Source organism: Peromyscus maniculatus, chromosome 1 (genome assembly GCF_049852395.1).
Source record: "Peromyscus maniculatus bairdii isolate BWxNUB_F1_BW_parent chromosome 1, HU_Pman_BW_mat_3.1, whole genome shotgun sequence".
In the NCBI taxonomy this organism is placed as follows: domain Eukaryota; kingdom Metazoa; phylum Chordata; class Mammalia; order Rodentia; family Cricetidae; genus Peromyscus; species Peromyscus maniculatus.
In genome coordinates, this window is record NC_134852.1 from 158401219 (window position 1) to 158415006 (window position 13788).

At 57.7% G+C, this 13788-nt stretch overlaps 1 protein-coding gene across 2 annotated transcripts; it reads right to left on the minus strand.

Annotated features, from left to right (window-relative positions):
* Window positions 1-945: 945 nt before the first annotated feature.
* Sipa1 (signal-induced proliferation-associated 1) lies at window positions 946-13134 on the minus strand. 2 transcript variants are annotated; one of them, XM_006980636.4, is made up of 16 exons: window positions 13005-13134; window positions 9728-10535; window positions 9047-9174; window positions 8785-8961; window positions 6393-6567; window positions 5876-5979; window positions 5452-5609; window positions 4738-5347; window positions 4150-4424; window positions 2522-2743; window positions 2323-2434; window positions 2130-2238; window positions 1948-2049; window positions 1808-1862; window positions 1401-1479; window positions 946-1323 (listed from the first exon to the last, which is right to left on the minus strand). In XM_006980636.4, the coding sequence occupies exons 2-16, from the start codon at window positions 10404-10406 to the stop codon at window positions 1177-1179; spliced, it is 3132 nt and encodes a 1043-aa protein (XP_006980698.2). In that variant the 5' UTR covers window positions 10407-10535; window positions 13005-13134; the 3' UTR covers window positions 946-1176. The 2 variants fall into 2 exon arrangements, with proteins under 2 accessions (XP_006980698.2, XP_042115384.2); XM_042259450.2 differs by having other exon boundaries at window positions 9728-10505; window positions 13005-13099.
* Between the last annotated feature and the right edge of the window lie 654 nt (window positions 13135-13788).

Here is a 13788-nt window from a genome sequence, read left to right on the forward strand (position 1 = left end):
AATCACAGTAATGAGAAAATTGGTCACCAACCAGGAAAGGCTAGTGACCTTTGCATGCAGGAACTGCTGATTCCAGATCCCTAGTGCACCTTCTCATGACCCTTTCTGACCTAGCTCCAGTCTCTTTAACCCTGGGTTCCTTCATGTCCCCTAATTTCAGCCCAGTGGGCCCTAGTCTGGTCCTACTGGAATACCTCTGACATCTGGTGAACTCAATTTTCCAAATGCAGTCCTCACACTACCTCCTCCGAGAAGCCTTCCTTCTGCTCCTGTCCTCCACTTTGCTACTTATTCTAGCTTATTCTACCACTGTGAGTAAGCCGATTTAGGGCCTGCGTTTCAGCAGAGTACCCCCTGGGTAGGGGCTGATGAGGTAGGTGTCATGTCTGGCCCTCAGCTGAAGCAGAGTGTTAAGATAACGTCCACGTCTGAACAGATGATGCCGGTAAGGGGAAAGGCCCAGCCTGGTGAGGATCGGTGGGTGTCATGCGAGGGAGAGAGAAGTAGGCTGAGGGCCACTGTCCTCTGCGACACAGAGAGGAGCCACCACCTCTGGAACTGGGGCCTGCAAGAGGTGATCAGACGCCTGAGCCAATGATGCTCTCTAGCTCAGCCACTGAAGACATCGGGGCCCGTCTGGGGTGATGGACTCCACAGGCATGGCCACACACCACCCTTCCTTGCCCTCCCCTGCAGGCTTGCTCTAGTCCCATTCCTGCTCTAAATAAGGCAGATGTGGAATATGGCCCCCCACTTCCCAAGAGAACCCAATCAATGAAGAGGAGAAGGGGTGGCCTACCCTCCCGGGCTCCCACACTCTGCTTGGTGCCAGGTCCGAGCAGCCCTAAGTCAATGTTCCTGGGACCTTTCTTACTGGTCCTGGGAGCTTGACGTGGCCTTGGAGACAACTCCCCCACCCGTGTATCTTGAACAAACACAAATAGGTTTTGTTTTGTTTTTAAACTCTGATGTCCCCTTTCCTTTACAGAATATTTACAAACAGGGACAGGTAGGGGCACTTTAGCCACCGAAATGGCTGGGAAGTGGGGGCAGTGCTAAGACGCGCCTCAGCGCGGGGAGGAAGTCCTGAGGAAGTTCACTAGGATGACCCAGGTGCCCTGAAGGGCCAGGCAGTTCCAATCAGGTCTGGAATCGGACTAGAGCCCGAGGTGAGCTTCAGGCCAGGTCAGCGGTGGGGGAGCCCAGCTGTCTGGAGGCCAGGAGCAGGCGGGTGGCAGCATTCTCGGACTCGGCCAGCAGGCGTTGGTTGTTGTGCCTGAGGCTCCGGACCTCCTCCTCCAGGGCTGCCCTGTCTGCCTTCTCCTAGGGTGAGGAACAGTCGTCAGACCCCTTTCCTGGGGCAGCCTTGGGCTTCAGGTCGACCCCAGGCCCCTCCTCACCCTCTGCAGGTCCTCCTGGAGCTTCTTGAGCATGGATTCCAGGTGTGAGACCTTTTCTGACAGGCTCCCGGGTTCTGGCCTGAGGACATGGGGTCAGAGTTCAGCAGGAGCAGCTTGCAGCCAGCACCACAGGTTACCTCCCAGACACTCCTGACTGAGAACAAACCCAACTCTGCCTTCTGAGACTTCAGGTATGGGTGGAAGCAGAGCCTAGATAACATTCAACTCCAGTGCACAGGCAGGGAAGGGACACACATGCACGCACACACGCACACGCACACACACACATGCACACATGCACGCACGCACACATGCACACATACACACACGCACGCACACACACACATGCACACACACACACACACACACATGCACACGAGGGGGCTACGTGAGGGTAGAAGCCTTACTCAGAATCACACTTTGGAGCTCCTTTGGGGTCTCCGCTCTCTGGGATGGGCTGTCCTGTGGGAGAGAGAGACTGTGGGCGGGTCTGAGAGGGATCAAGAAGCCCACTCCAGCCCTCCTCCCTGTGCCCTAATGGCCTCACCCTCTCGGGACAGTGACTCCAGAATTGTGTTGCAAGTGGAGGCAATCTCTGAGATGGACCGCCACTCATCCTCCAGGGTCTCGCTGCCAGCTTCCGACATAACTGCCAGTTAAAGGAGAAAGGCTTAGAGGGACCCTAGAACCGGCTACCCTCCCCTGGCCTGCCCCTGACTCCAGACTCACTTTTACTGATGGAATTCCGCAGAGACAAGGTTCTGGGCAGGATGGAGGCCCTCAGTTCAGGTGCGGAGTCACTGGGGTCCTCATGGCTGCTGGGGCTGCCTGAGTGGTCCTGGGGGCAAAAGGGAAAATGGCCAGGCTGTAACACCCAATGTCATCGCTCCAGATGAATTCATCTCCAGATGTTTCTGCTTACCTGGGAGGGCGGTGTCTCTCTGCCAGTACCAGGTGCTGACGGGTTGGCGGTGGTGACGAGGAGGAGGTCTGGGGTGGTGTTGGGCAGGACTGGAGCCTCATCTGACAGGGAGCTAAGGAGGGAGGGTGCCTCAGAACTGAGAGCTGTGCCTCCAGGTGCTAAAAGGCTGGCCAGAGAAGGGGAAGCCCAGAGGGTGTACCTGCGGGGTGACAGGGAGTTGTGGCTGTGTAGGAACTCCGTTCTCTCTTCAGTCAGGTCCCCAGGCCCTGGAGGAGGGCCGCTGCTGTCTTGCAGGCAGAAATGCAGCAGCTGCTTTGTGGGGGGCAGCAGGACCACCTTTATGGCCTCCTCCTGTACTGGCTCTGGGACCCCACGGCGGCTGGGTTCCTTCAGCGACAGCGTGTACAGCTCGGAAAAGCTCCTGGAAGATGAGGGTGGGGGCATCATCAGGGAGCCCCCTCCAGCACCTCCATATCACCAACCCACCACCCCGAGACTGCCAGAGGCTTCCCAAAGGAGGAGTGCTCCATGCATCCCTACCAATGTTTGTCTGTGACAGAGCACTTCCCAGACCTAGGCTAACATCGCTGCTCTGCTCCATGTACCCTAAACAGTTTCCCTATCAATTTTTCTGTCAAATGTACTAACAGTGCTGACTTTACTGTAGGCTGTGAGAGTTCAAACAACGTAATATAAATTGATTAGTATCCACAATGCACTGTGGTGTGTCCATACATCCTCTTTGGGATATGAACACACACACTCACACACACACACACACACACACACACACACACACACACACACACACCTGCCCAAGCCGTCTCCAACAGCAGTGCCTGGAGCCAAATCCAGTCCATGCTTTTCTCTTCTCTTTCCTTTCTTTTTATTAGCACACATACCAGTTTTTGAAACTCTCATCAGTTAAGAATAGTTTTTAGCCGGGCAGTGGTGGTGCACACCTTTAATCCCAGCACTCGGGAGGCAGAGCCAGGCGGATCTCTGTGTGTGAGTTCAAGGCCAGTCTGGTCTACAGAGTGAGATCCAGGACAGGCACCAAAGATACACAGAGAAACCCTGTCTCAGAAAAGCCAAAAAAAAAAAAAAAAAAAAAAAAAAGAAAGAAAGTAAAGAAAAAAATTAGTCTAATTTGGGGTTGTGTGCCTTTAATCCCAGCATTTGGAGGCAGAGGCAGGCAAATCTCTGTAAATTTGAAGCCAGCCTGGTCTACAAAGTGAGTTCCAGGATAGCCAGGGCTGTTACACAGAGAAACCCTGTCTCAAACAAGCCAAAACCAAACCAAAAACAACAACAACAAAAATATATTACAGTCCGGACTTAATGTATTCCCACTTGGAATTTTTTGACCTTACAATGGGTTTTCCAGCAGTAACCTTTATCTTTACAAGATAAAGAGTATCTGTACAAAATCCCGAAATTTCAGTCTCTATGGTTTTAGTGGATGCTCAGCCACACATTCATTTTCCTACTGTGGCAGAGAGAGCAAGTAGCTCCAAAAGCCTAAAAATATCCACTATTTGGGGCTTTGTGGGGAAAGTTTGCCTATACTGGGTTCAGAATAGTAAACGATCAATTAGTGTGTACATGGGGTGGGGGAGCTAATGTCTTCAAATGACGGAAGCTGCTACTTGACCTTTAGAGCAGGGAAAGCATGGGCTTAATCGGTTTCAGTCTAGATGAGTAAAGTACGCTTCAGAGAGACCAAGAGTCGTGGAATCTTGAGCATGCTGGCGATGCTGACCCGGGAGGTACAGAACGGACCAGCTGCCGAGTCCTCCCACCTCCCCACATGCCGGGTGCCCTGACCTTCGCGGCCGGCCGCTCTCGTCTGGGGGCAGGACGGTGACGCAGACCTTGGGCGCGGAGCGCAGCATCTGGGCAGCAGCTTCTGGCCCCAGCTTGGGCAGCGTCTGGCCACACACTCGCAGCAGGCGTGCCCCGGGCCGGAGCCCCGTGGTCTCCGCGAACGTGAAGCGCTCCACGTGTGTGATAAAGCCCTCCGCATCCACCTCGAAGCCCAGGCGACCTTGGCCGTCTCGGGGCAGGGCCAGTTCTCTGGTCTCACAGCCGCGGCTCACCAGCTGAGCGAAGGGACCCGGTGAGAACGCCCCTGGGGGCGTGGCTCCCCAGAGCCGGCCCCCGGCCCCACCCCTGACTCATCGTACTTAACACCGCACGCCTGGGGAGCCTCAGCGCCCCACCTGACAGCTGAGCATCCCCGGCTCTGCGATTAGAAGTCTCCCGTACAAGCCCCTACCTACCCCTCCCGCCTCCGACTAGCCTAACGGGGTTTCCAGTGGGCTACGCCCCCAACACGCACCAGACCCCGGGAGGCTCGTGCCCACTCTTGGGGTTTATACACCCCACGGCCTTAGTGTCCCCCCTAGAGCTCACCTGCAGACGTGCCACAACTTCGCCCACCGCTTGCCCCGGGGCCCCGTCGAGCCGCAGCGTGATCGCCTCCCCGCGCCCGTGGTACAGATCGAGCTGGTGCTCCGAGAAGGTCCAGGCCAACACGTCGCGACAGGCACAGTTAAAGACGACACGGCCGTCGCGCGGGGCCACCAGCACCAGCGTCTCTGCCGAGATGCCCAACAAGCAAGGCACCTCGGCGCCCTCCGGACCGCCCGTCTCAGCTCCCGCCGCCACCCGCGCCCCTGGAGCCGCGCGCACGCCCCACATCAGAGCGCCTGCAGCCTGCAGCTCAGCGCCTGGGCCCCGAGGGGTGGCCCGGCGCCGGCCGCCCAGAGACGGCAGGCCGAACCGCGACGCCGAGTCCAGCGATGTAGTGGTCACTTCATTGGTAGCCAGGTCTTGCAGGTACTGTTGGCGTGTGCGTGTGGCCATGGCGTGGAACTGGCGTGCGTGGCCGGCCGCTTGCTCACCATTGAGCGCCTTGGCCAACAGAAAGGCCCGGAAATCGGCATTGGCTGCGAAGGGGCCTCCGCCACGTGGCAGCGCTGGGCCGAAGGCAGGAGTGTCCTGGGTGCGGCTCACTGCCACCCTGGGTGGAGGAAGGCTGTAGTAAGGGAACGAGAGGCAAGGGGGCGCAGGGAATGGTCCAAGAATTGGTGCCCGTGGGAGACCTGAGACCACCCTAGCACCCACCTGTAGGAAGTGTGCGGCGTGCAGGGAGCATGCGCGCGCACCACTAAGAACACGTGCTGGAAGTGCGAGCGGATAGTTGTGGGACAGAAGGGTTTGCTACCCGGTTCCTGGAACACGATGGTCACAATATCATTGCCGATATGACGCTTCCTCAGGAGCTGAGGTATAAAGACAGGGAATGTGAGGTGGGCTTTGTGACCCCCAAATCTCTCCTCATTTAGGCATGGCAAAGTCTGGGCACCAGCAGTTCCTCACCTGCCTCTGGTAAAGGCCTGAGGGAGGTATTTGGGAAGGTGGTACAGCCAGAGGGGAGGGCTGTTGGCATCAGAAGAGCTCATGCCAAAGTTCTGATATTGCCAATCAAGTAGCACCCACCCTCCAAGGCTTCCCAAAAGGTTTGGGCCTGTCCCAACCCCTCTCACACCTGCTGCTGGTTATTAGGCGTGTAAGGCAGCATCGTGGACACGTGGAACATGATCTCATGGTCTTGGTAGGTGGTGTAGAGCGAGTGTGTGCCTGTGGAATCCGCTGCATCCAGACAGTTGGGGACACAAAGAGAACAGGGGGAGTGTGGGTGACTTTAACGGGTCCAGTCGTCCTTGCCGGCACTTATTTCTCTCAAGCCACCAGCTTATGCCCAGGCAATGAAGTCCAAGGGCCTCATCCTTGGTGAATTCCCTCCCTTCCCCCATAGGTTACAGCCCCACACCGGGGTGAAGGGGAATCAGGGCAGGGATGCTGAAATAGAACAAACCCCAGAAGTGAGAAACGGTCTTGGAGGGAAACTCAGAGAACAGGGTTTCCAGCCCCTCATCCCTGCTGCACAGCTGGACTCTGCAGCTCAGTTCCCACCCTCAGGCCCAGTTCCCGGCCAACACTAAGGAATGCTGACGAAGTTCTGCCCCGGAACCGCGCCCCCGCCCCCACCCCCAGCGCCTCACTTTTGGTATCCAGCTGGGCCCGGTAACTTTCAAAGCCTTTGAGCCGCACCACGTCCCCCAGCAAGGTGAGGAACTGCATGAAGGCTGCTCCTGCCTCCTGGTTGTTGTACATCTCTTCCTCAGAGCCCTGGCCGGCCCGGCAGTACAGGATGCCCACCTTGCGTTGGAAGCTCAGCTGAGGAGGCATGGACAACAGAGACAAATGCTTCCGTACTCTGCAGACCCACCTCTGCCGTGACTGGGAACAGTGACAACTGGCCTGGGGGCTGGGCTGCCATTTGTGTGGCTTTGCCTATCAAACCTGCCCCTCTCTTCTTGTGCTCAGGGGGCAGGGGGTGCGGGATTTACTTTTCCAGTGACAGAAGAGATGCCTCACAGAAAGGACCCTATGGACAATGCCTTCACTCCCAACAAATGTCCACACTATCCTCCTCAACTCAAGGCTCTAATGCGCTCTCCCTCAACTCCAACATAGCCTTACCTTTGAGGTTTTTAGCCATCTCTGTCTCCTTCCTATACCCACTTCTTTTTCCTTGTCTTTTTGATACAGTTTTGTACATAACCCAGGCTGTACTTGAACTCACTATATAGCTAAGGCTGGCCTTGAACTCCTGATCCTCCTGTGTCATGTGCCTGGAATTTTTGTTTGTTTGAAACAGTCTTGCTATGTAGCCCAGACTGGCTTTGAATTCATGCAATCCTCCTGCCTCAGCTGCCTCATACTAGGATTACAGGCATACCCCACCACAGCTGGCTTTTCTACACACGTTCTTCTCCCAATGTCTTCCCGTCGTAGGGAGCTATGACATAGGACCCCATTGATGTAATCTCACCTCCCACTCCCCAGCGCTCACCTCCCTCCTTCATAGCTGACCTCCGTGTTTGAGGGCCTGCCTAGCATGCCTGAGGTCCAGGCTTCTGTCCCCTAGGGGAGGTGGAGGGGGCAAACAACAGAAGCCACCAGGCCCAGCTCCCCCCAGAGCCCAGATATGGCCTCTCCTGGCACTGTTGGCCCTGGTGTTGCGGGGACAAGAACCTCTTCTTGCTTGAAGTTCTCCACCTCTGTTCCTCTCCACGATTCCCTCCTCCCTCCATGGCAGTTTCCAGCCCAGACCCTTTCCCCAAGCTCCAGGTCTGGTTCACCAGCTGCCAGGTGCCCTTCAATATCTTTTTCTTCTTGAGACGAGTCTCTCTACATAGCCCTCAGTGTCCTGGAACTCACAAAGATCCTCCTGCCTCTGCCTCCTGAGTGCTGGGACTAAAGGCGTGCATCACCAGGCCTGGCCCTTTCCAATATCTTGACCTCTCAACTATGACTCCTCTGCTCTCTGCCTTCTGTCCCTCCTCAAGAGTCCCTGGGCCCACAAAAAACCACAACTCGCAGGGACTAAGGCTCGGGGGATCTCAACTTTCCCCACCTTTCAGTCGGCCACAAAGGGCTGGCCACTCTAGACTGTCACCTCCTTATCACCGTGACCACGTCTAACCTGGACAACTTCAGCTTTGGGCATGTGTTCCCTCCAGCCTAGGTCTATGTTGCAGCTAGAGAGTCACTGTGCCTCTCAGATCCGTTCTGAATCCCTCTGTGGCTCCCAATATCTATAAGACCCCCCAAAAAAAGCCTCCCCATGCTGGTTCCACAAGCCCTCCACCCACACGAAACATCACGTGACATGCATCAGACCTCTAAACCTGCATCGCATCCCTCTGCCCAGACAACACCGGCCCCCCTGGCCTGGTTGCCGTCAGCATCCTGTGTGCCCTCTAAACCCTGCTGCTCCGTCCTTCGGCAGGAGCTCTTGCCCGTACTCAGGGAGGGACAGCACCTCATCTGGACCTGTTCCAGCGTCTGGTCTAGAGCCTGACACCGTGAAGATAGGAGATGTGTTTGTTCTATGACGCTTATAAACAACAGGATAGTCAGGGCCTCTGGACAGCTTTCAGCACACAGTAGAGGCTTTCCAACTAGCTTGAGCGTCCTGAAGTGGAACAGGAAGTTCTGGGAAGGTGTGAGCCTCCCATATGGGGAGGAGACCCAGCAGGGCCTGTCAGGGATGATGAGGGAACTGCAGAGCGGCAGGGTCGGTCCGACAGGGTATTCTAGAACTGAGAACCTAGGTCTTTAAAAAAAAAAAAGAGTGTGGAGCCTGAGTTAGGAGGCCAGGGCTGCAGCCCCAGATTCTGCATTCCTAACAAGCTATGGCTGCTTTATAAGCCCTCCTTGGTCAAGTAAAGCTCAGATGACCTCTGACCCTTCTCTCTGAAATGCTAGCGGTGGATCACCTCTCCTGAGGTCAGCGCCCAGGTCAGGGTTGGGGAGCTGGGAGCTATCAGGCTGAGTTCAGACTGGTCTCCCTCGGGAGCTGAGCCCTCCTTCCTCCTAGGAACTCACCACTTGCTCATCTAGAGTAAGCAGCGTGCGGGGCACCTTGGGAGAAGCTGAACCTAGGCGCAGGCAGGTCGGGCTCAGCCGTGGAGCCACGTGTTCCAGAAGCTTCTTCGGGGATAGGCCCCTTGGGGGACCAGGGGGCAATGCGTCCTCCGAGATGGTGCCACGGAGGGTCCGGAGCTGAGGATGGGTTGTAGAGACATTCAGTTTCTGTCCGGGCTGTGGAGGAGGGAGCCCACCTTCTGAGCCTGTGACCCCAGCCCACCTGCGTGGTCCGCACGATGACGCGGTAGGTGTGTAGGGTGCCCCCTCCGCTGCCCTCTCTCTCCTCCCGTCGCAGGCTCACTGCTACCGGACCCAGCGCCTCATCCAGCCCAAAGAAGTTCTGGTGTTCTGGGGTGGGGGTGGGCAGGGGGTGACCCGTCAAGCCCACAGACCGCCCTATCCCGTCTCAACCACGCCCACCACAGAAGTACCACCCTGGGCTCCCTCTCGCCAAGTGCTGAACCTGAGAGAAGCTCACTCCCATCCCCTTCCAGTCCCCCTTGTCCCGGCCCCTGGGAACTATCGCCCAAGGGCTCCCAGGTTTAAATGCTGCCCTGGCTCCATCAAAGCTCAACTTCTCTCTTTCGGGGCCCTGAAGCTGCTTTTCCCGATGATGGCGAGAACAAGGTTTCGTCAGACAGGCATGGAGATAGGAAATCGTTCCCTGGCCTGGAGGGTTACGAAGATGAACCGGATGGAAGGGGCACTCCCTGACTTCAGGGGTGACACCAGAGCTTGGCCTTAAAGCCATCAGAGCTCAATTCAGCTCCTGCTCCTTGGTCCAGCCAGGGACTTTACAGAGAAAGGGCAGCCTATGAGCCTCCTCCTGTGTGCACTGGAGACCCCAGGGACCTCTGCCCCAGACCCTCTCCTGCCTCTCCCCGGCTCGCCTGCTCCTTACCTTTGCCATAGAAGTACTTCCGGTAGTAGCCTGCACCCAGATCGGCGTGCTCCAGGCTGTACGCTGTGGTTCGGGTCTGTGGCTCCTCCAGGACCGACACAGCCGCATTAGGCAGAGCAGGGGGCACAGGTGGAGACACCGGTCCACCCAGCCCTAGCTCGCCCTCACCGCCAAGCTCGCTCACAAAGCCAGGTGCCCCAAGCAGTAGATCTGAGGTGACAGTCTGGTCCTCAGCTACGGCCAGGGTCCCAGGGCTGGCCTCTGTATGGCTTCCTGTCCCCCGAGGTCGTGGGGCCCAGTCAAAGAGCAAGCTCTGCACATCATAGTGGGCAAACCACCGGGGTTCCAGCACCGGTGGGAAGGTGGGTTCTGGCTCCTCAGCCGGCAACCCCAAAAGTGCTAGAGGGTCAGCGAAGAGCCGAGTGGGGGTTGCAGCAGGGCGGCTGGCATCCTCGTGGCTGTGGGCACGGGCACGGGGGCTGGCGGGTGTAGGGGGCCGAACTTCGCCGGCATCACTGCCACTGCGCAAGAGTGGGCCCCGAGCCGGCCTTGGCTCAAAGGTATGTGGTGTCAGTGGAGGTCGGGAGGGTTGGCGCAGCTTCCGGGCAAAGAGGTCATCTGTGGGTGCAGGGGCCATGCCCCGCCGAGGGCTCCCCACTCCTCCGGCCCACATGGGCATGCTCTGTGGGCCTGACTCTCTGAGGGCCGGGTCGCATTGGTGGGCACGGGTCCTTGGTGCCCAGCCAGCAGGCTGAGGTTTCAGTGATTGGTTCCTGCCCTGAAGGATGAGGGAGCTGCTCAGATGGGCCTGGGGAGAAAACAGGAACTCAGGCCCCCAGCCCAGTCTTCCACAACCCCCGTTGGCTTCCGGCCCCCTCCGGTACCATCAAAGCTGCTTCCGCTTTCCTGGCCACTTCCTTGTCTGCCTGGGGCTGAGGTTTCCAGCCCCCTCCCAGGCTTAGCGCTGGACAAGGCTAGGGGCCCAGCTTTGCCTCTGAGGGTCCCAATGCCTGGGCAGCAGGGGGGGAACCAGGGCCTCCCAGTTCCCACCTGTACACCTTGGGCCTAGTTCCACAGTCAAAGCCACCAAGTTCTGGACAGACAGTTTCCACTGGGACGGAAGTCAATGTAGCCACTGGTGTCTGGGTCTTGCCGCTTGACAATGGGAGGACGTCCTGTCCCCAGAGACCTTCCTCCCTGGGACCTCCCACTTCCTCCAGGGTCCCCGAGGAGCTGAGCACCCAAGACCTGGTCTCAAGGCCCTGGTTCCCGTAGCCTCAATACCTCAAGGACACAGGGACTCCTGGGGCAGCTGGGAAGACAGGAAGTGGCCCCAACTCAGCCCAGCCCCCCGCTTGGCCCCTATATCCTGAGGAAGGTGCTCCGGTCACAACAGCTCAGTCACGGGACCCAAGACACCCAGGTCTAAAGACAGGCCAAGCACTAACCTCCTGTGGGTTACTATGATGGCAGAACCCCAGGGACGTCTGTCTACCTGGCCTCACGTGGACAGGGAGGTCCGAACCCCGCGGGACAGAAGGTCACAATGAGGCCTGGTTACGATGAGCTTGCCTGAATTAGTTCCTCGTTCCAAGTAGAATTGGTCTGAGCATCTCTAGTCCAGTGGTTCTCAACCTTCCTAGCGCTGCGACCCTTTAATACAGTCCTCATGGTGGGCTGACCCCAACCATTAACATTATTTTCATTGCTACCGCATAACTGTAATTTTGCTACTGTTACGAATCGTAAATATCTGATATGCGACCCCTGTGAAAGGATCATTTGACCGGGGAGGGGGTCATGGCCCACAGGTTGAGAACTGCTCTAGGGCTCCGCAGCAACGCTGTACCTGCCCCCTCTCCTTGTATGTGTAGGCGGGAGGCCGGTTTGTGAGAGAGGGCAGGTCTCAGGCTCACGGTCCCACAGGATGTAAGGCTGAGACACCCAAGGCCCCAGGGACCTGCTAAGTGCGGAAATGTGGTGAAGGCAGGCTAGGCAGGTGCAAAAGGTGTGAGAACACGGAGGCCCACCTCTGGTGAACGACCGTGGAGTCAACACCAGGGCAGGGGCATGAGAACTCAGTGCGGGTGCAGGCATCTGTTGGTGAGTTTTTGTACATCATCCAGTGCCATCAAGTGGGGCGAGGCCAGCAGGGGATGGGGAGCCACTCGGTGGTACCACTCAGCTGGGTCTCCAGAACCAAACATGAGAAGACCTCCTCCTCGGGCTCTTCCTGACTTGGTTTCTCCTAAGACAAGCCCTGATGCTGAACTTCTTGTTTTCTTCAAAGACTGCTAGGAAGCCGGGCGGTGGTGGCCCACGCCTTTAATCCCAGCGCCTTTAATCCCAGTACTTGGGAGGCAGAACGAGGCGGATCTCTGTGAGTTCGAGGCCAGCCTGGTCTATAGAGTGAGTTCCAGGACAGGCACCAAAGCTACACAGAGAAACCCGGTCTCAAAAAACAAAAAAGACTGCTGGGAAACTTGGAGGGCGAAGCCAGCCAGCTATGTTTGCACGTGGACGATGCAGGGTCCCAGTTCCATGGACCAGGCTTTGGGCACATGCAGGCTTGGACTCAGGCTACAATGTAGCGGTGGAGAGAGAACAGCAGGGAGGTCTGTGAAGGCCCTTCTCCACATGGCTGCGCTCTGTGATGAGGGCAGCCCAGCCCATGAGCTGCCTCTTGTTCTGGCCCTGCCTTAAGGGGTGTACTTGGGCTCTGCCCCCCATCCCACTCTTCACACAAGGTCCATTGAGGCCAGGACATTCCTCGGAGCCTGTGTCACTGAGGGGGAAAGGGGGCGCCCCGCCCCCACAGATCCGGAAGGCCTGGCTGCCCCAGGAGGAGGCGCTGGATGTTTCCCAGCACATCTGGAGGTCATGACCCCATTTCTGTTGCCAGGGAGTGTTACAGATGTTTCCTCCTAGGCCAGACCTAGCATTGCAAAGGCTGGGAAAGAGGTCACACTGGGAGAAGGGGAGCCCCAGAAGGTGGGGAACCCCAAAGATACTTAGCAGCAGAGGCAGTTGTAGGTGCTGCTCAGAGAAGTCCTGAGCCAATGACTCCACTCAGCAGCTCGTGCCGAGGAGGGGGTGGGAGCTGCCAGCAGGAGACAGAACTCCGAGCGTGCTGACTGGGGCAGGAGGTAGGGGGTGCCGGCAGAGAAAGCAGCGACCAGTCCCGTCCCTCCCCACACTACACGGGTCCACGGCCAAGCCACTTTGTTGGGTATCCAGCTCTAGCCTGGTGCCTCCCATTCCCTGATCCCGCCAGTACCTCTTGGGTTCCCGCTGGCCGCCGCTGCCTTCCGCACCAGGGTCCCGCTGCCTGCGCTCACCGCTCCCGGCGCCGCCGCTCCGCCTGGGGGCGGGGCCAGGATGGGGGCGGTGTATGGCAGGGGTGGGGGTGGGAGAGGGCGGGACTACCCGGGAGTTGTCTAAGGCGGGAAGCACGGCGGGTGGGGACCTCCGGCAGGGCCTTAGGCAGCCCTGGACAGTCTGAAGCCCAGAGCGCTGTCCCAGGCTCCAGCCGCCCTTCTAACTCCCCGGTCGGAGCCCAATCCGTGTCCTCACCCAGAAATGGGAACAAATGACCGGCTTTCCAGACCAATCGGAGTGCTAGAGGCCACCTAGTGTCCAGCTGTGGCCCAGCAGACAGCAGGTGTTCAGGCCCAGAAACTATTTCACTCTTGAAGGGCTGGGCCTAAGTAACTGCTCTACAAAGGCCGTCATTTGTCTGTAAAACTTCTCATTTACGCCAGGTGTGGTGATGGAAGCCATTAACCTCAGCACTTTGGAGGCAGAGGCAGGTGGATCGGAGTTCAAGGCCAGCCTGGTCTGCATAGGCCGTACACAGTGAGACCCTCAGAAACAGAGTAATCCTTCCTATGCAGGTGTGGCCCTCTTTAAGCATGGACGAGCTGAGGTTCGGAGTACGGTGTTGGTTAAGATCAAGGCTGACGACTATGTGAGGCACTAGGCTGGGAGCCTGTCCACTCTAGCTGATCCCCACTTGGGTGTAAGCCCACACCCTTCGCCCTCGGGGTTCATTCTCCCTACCT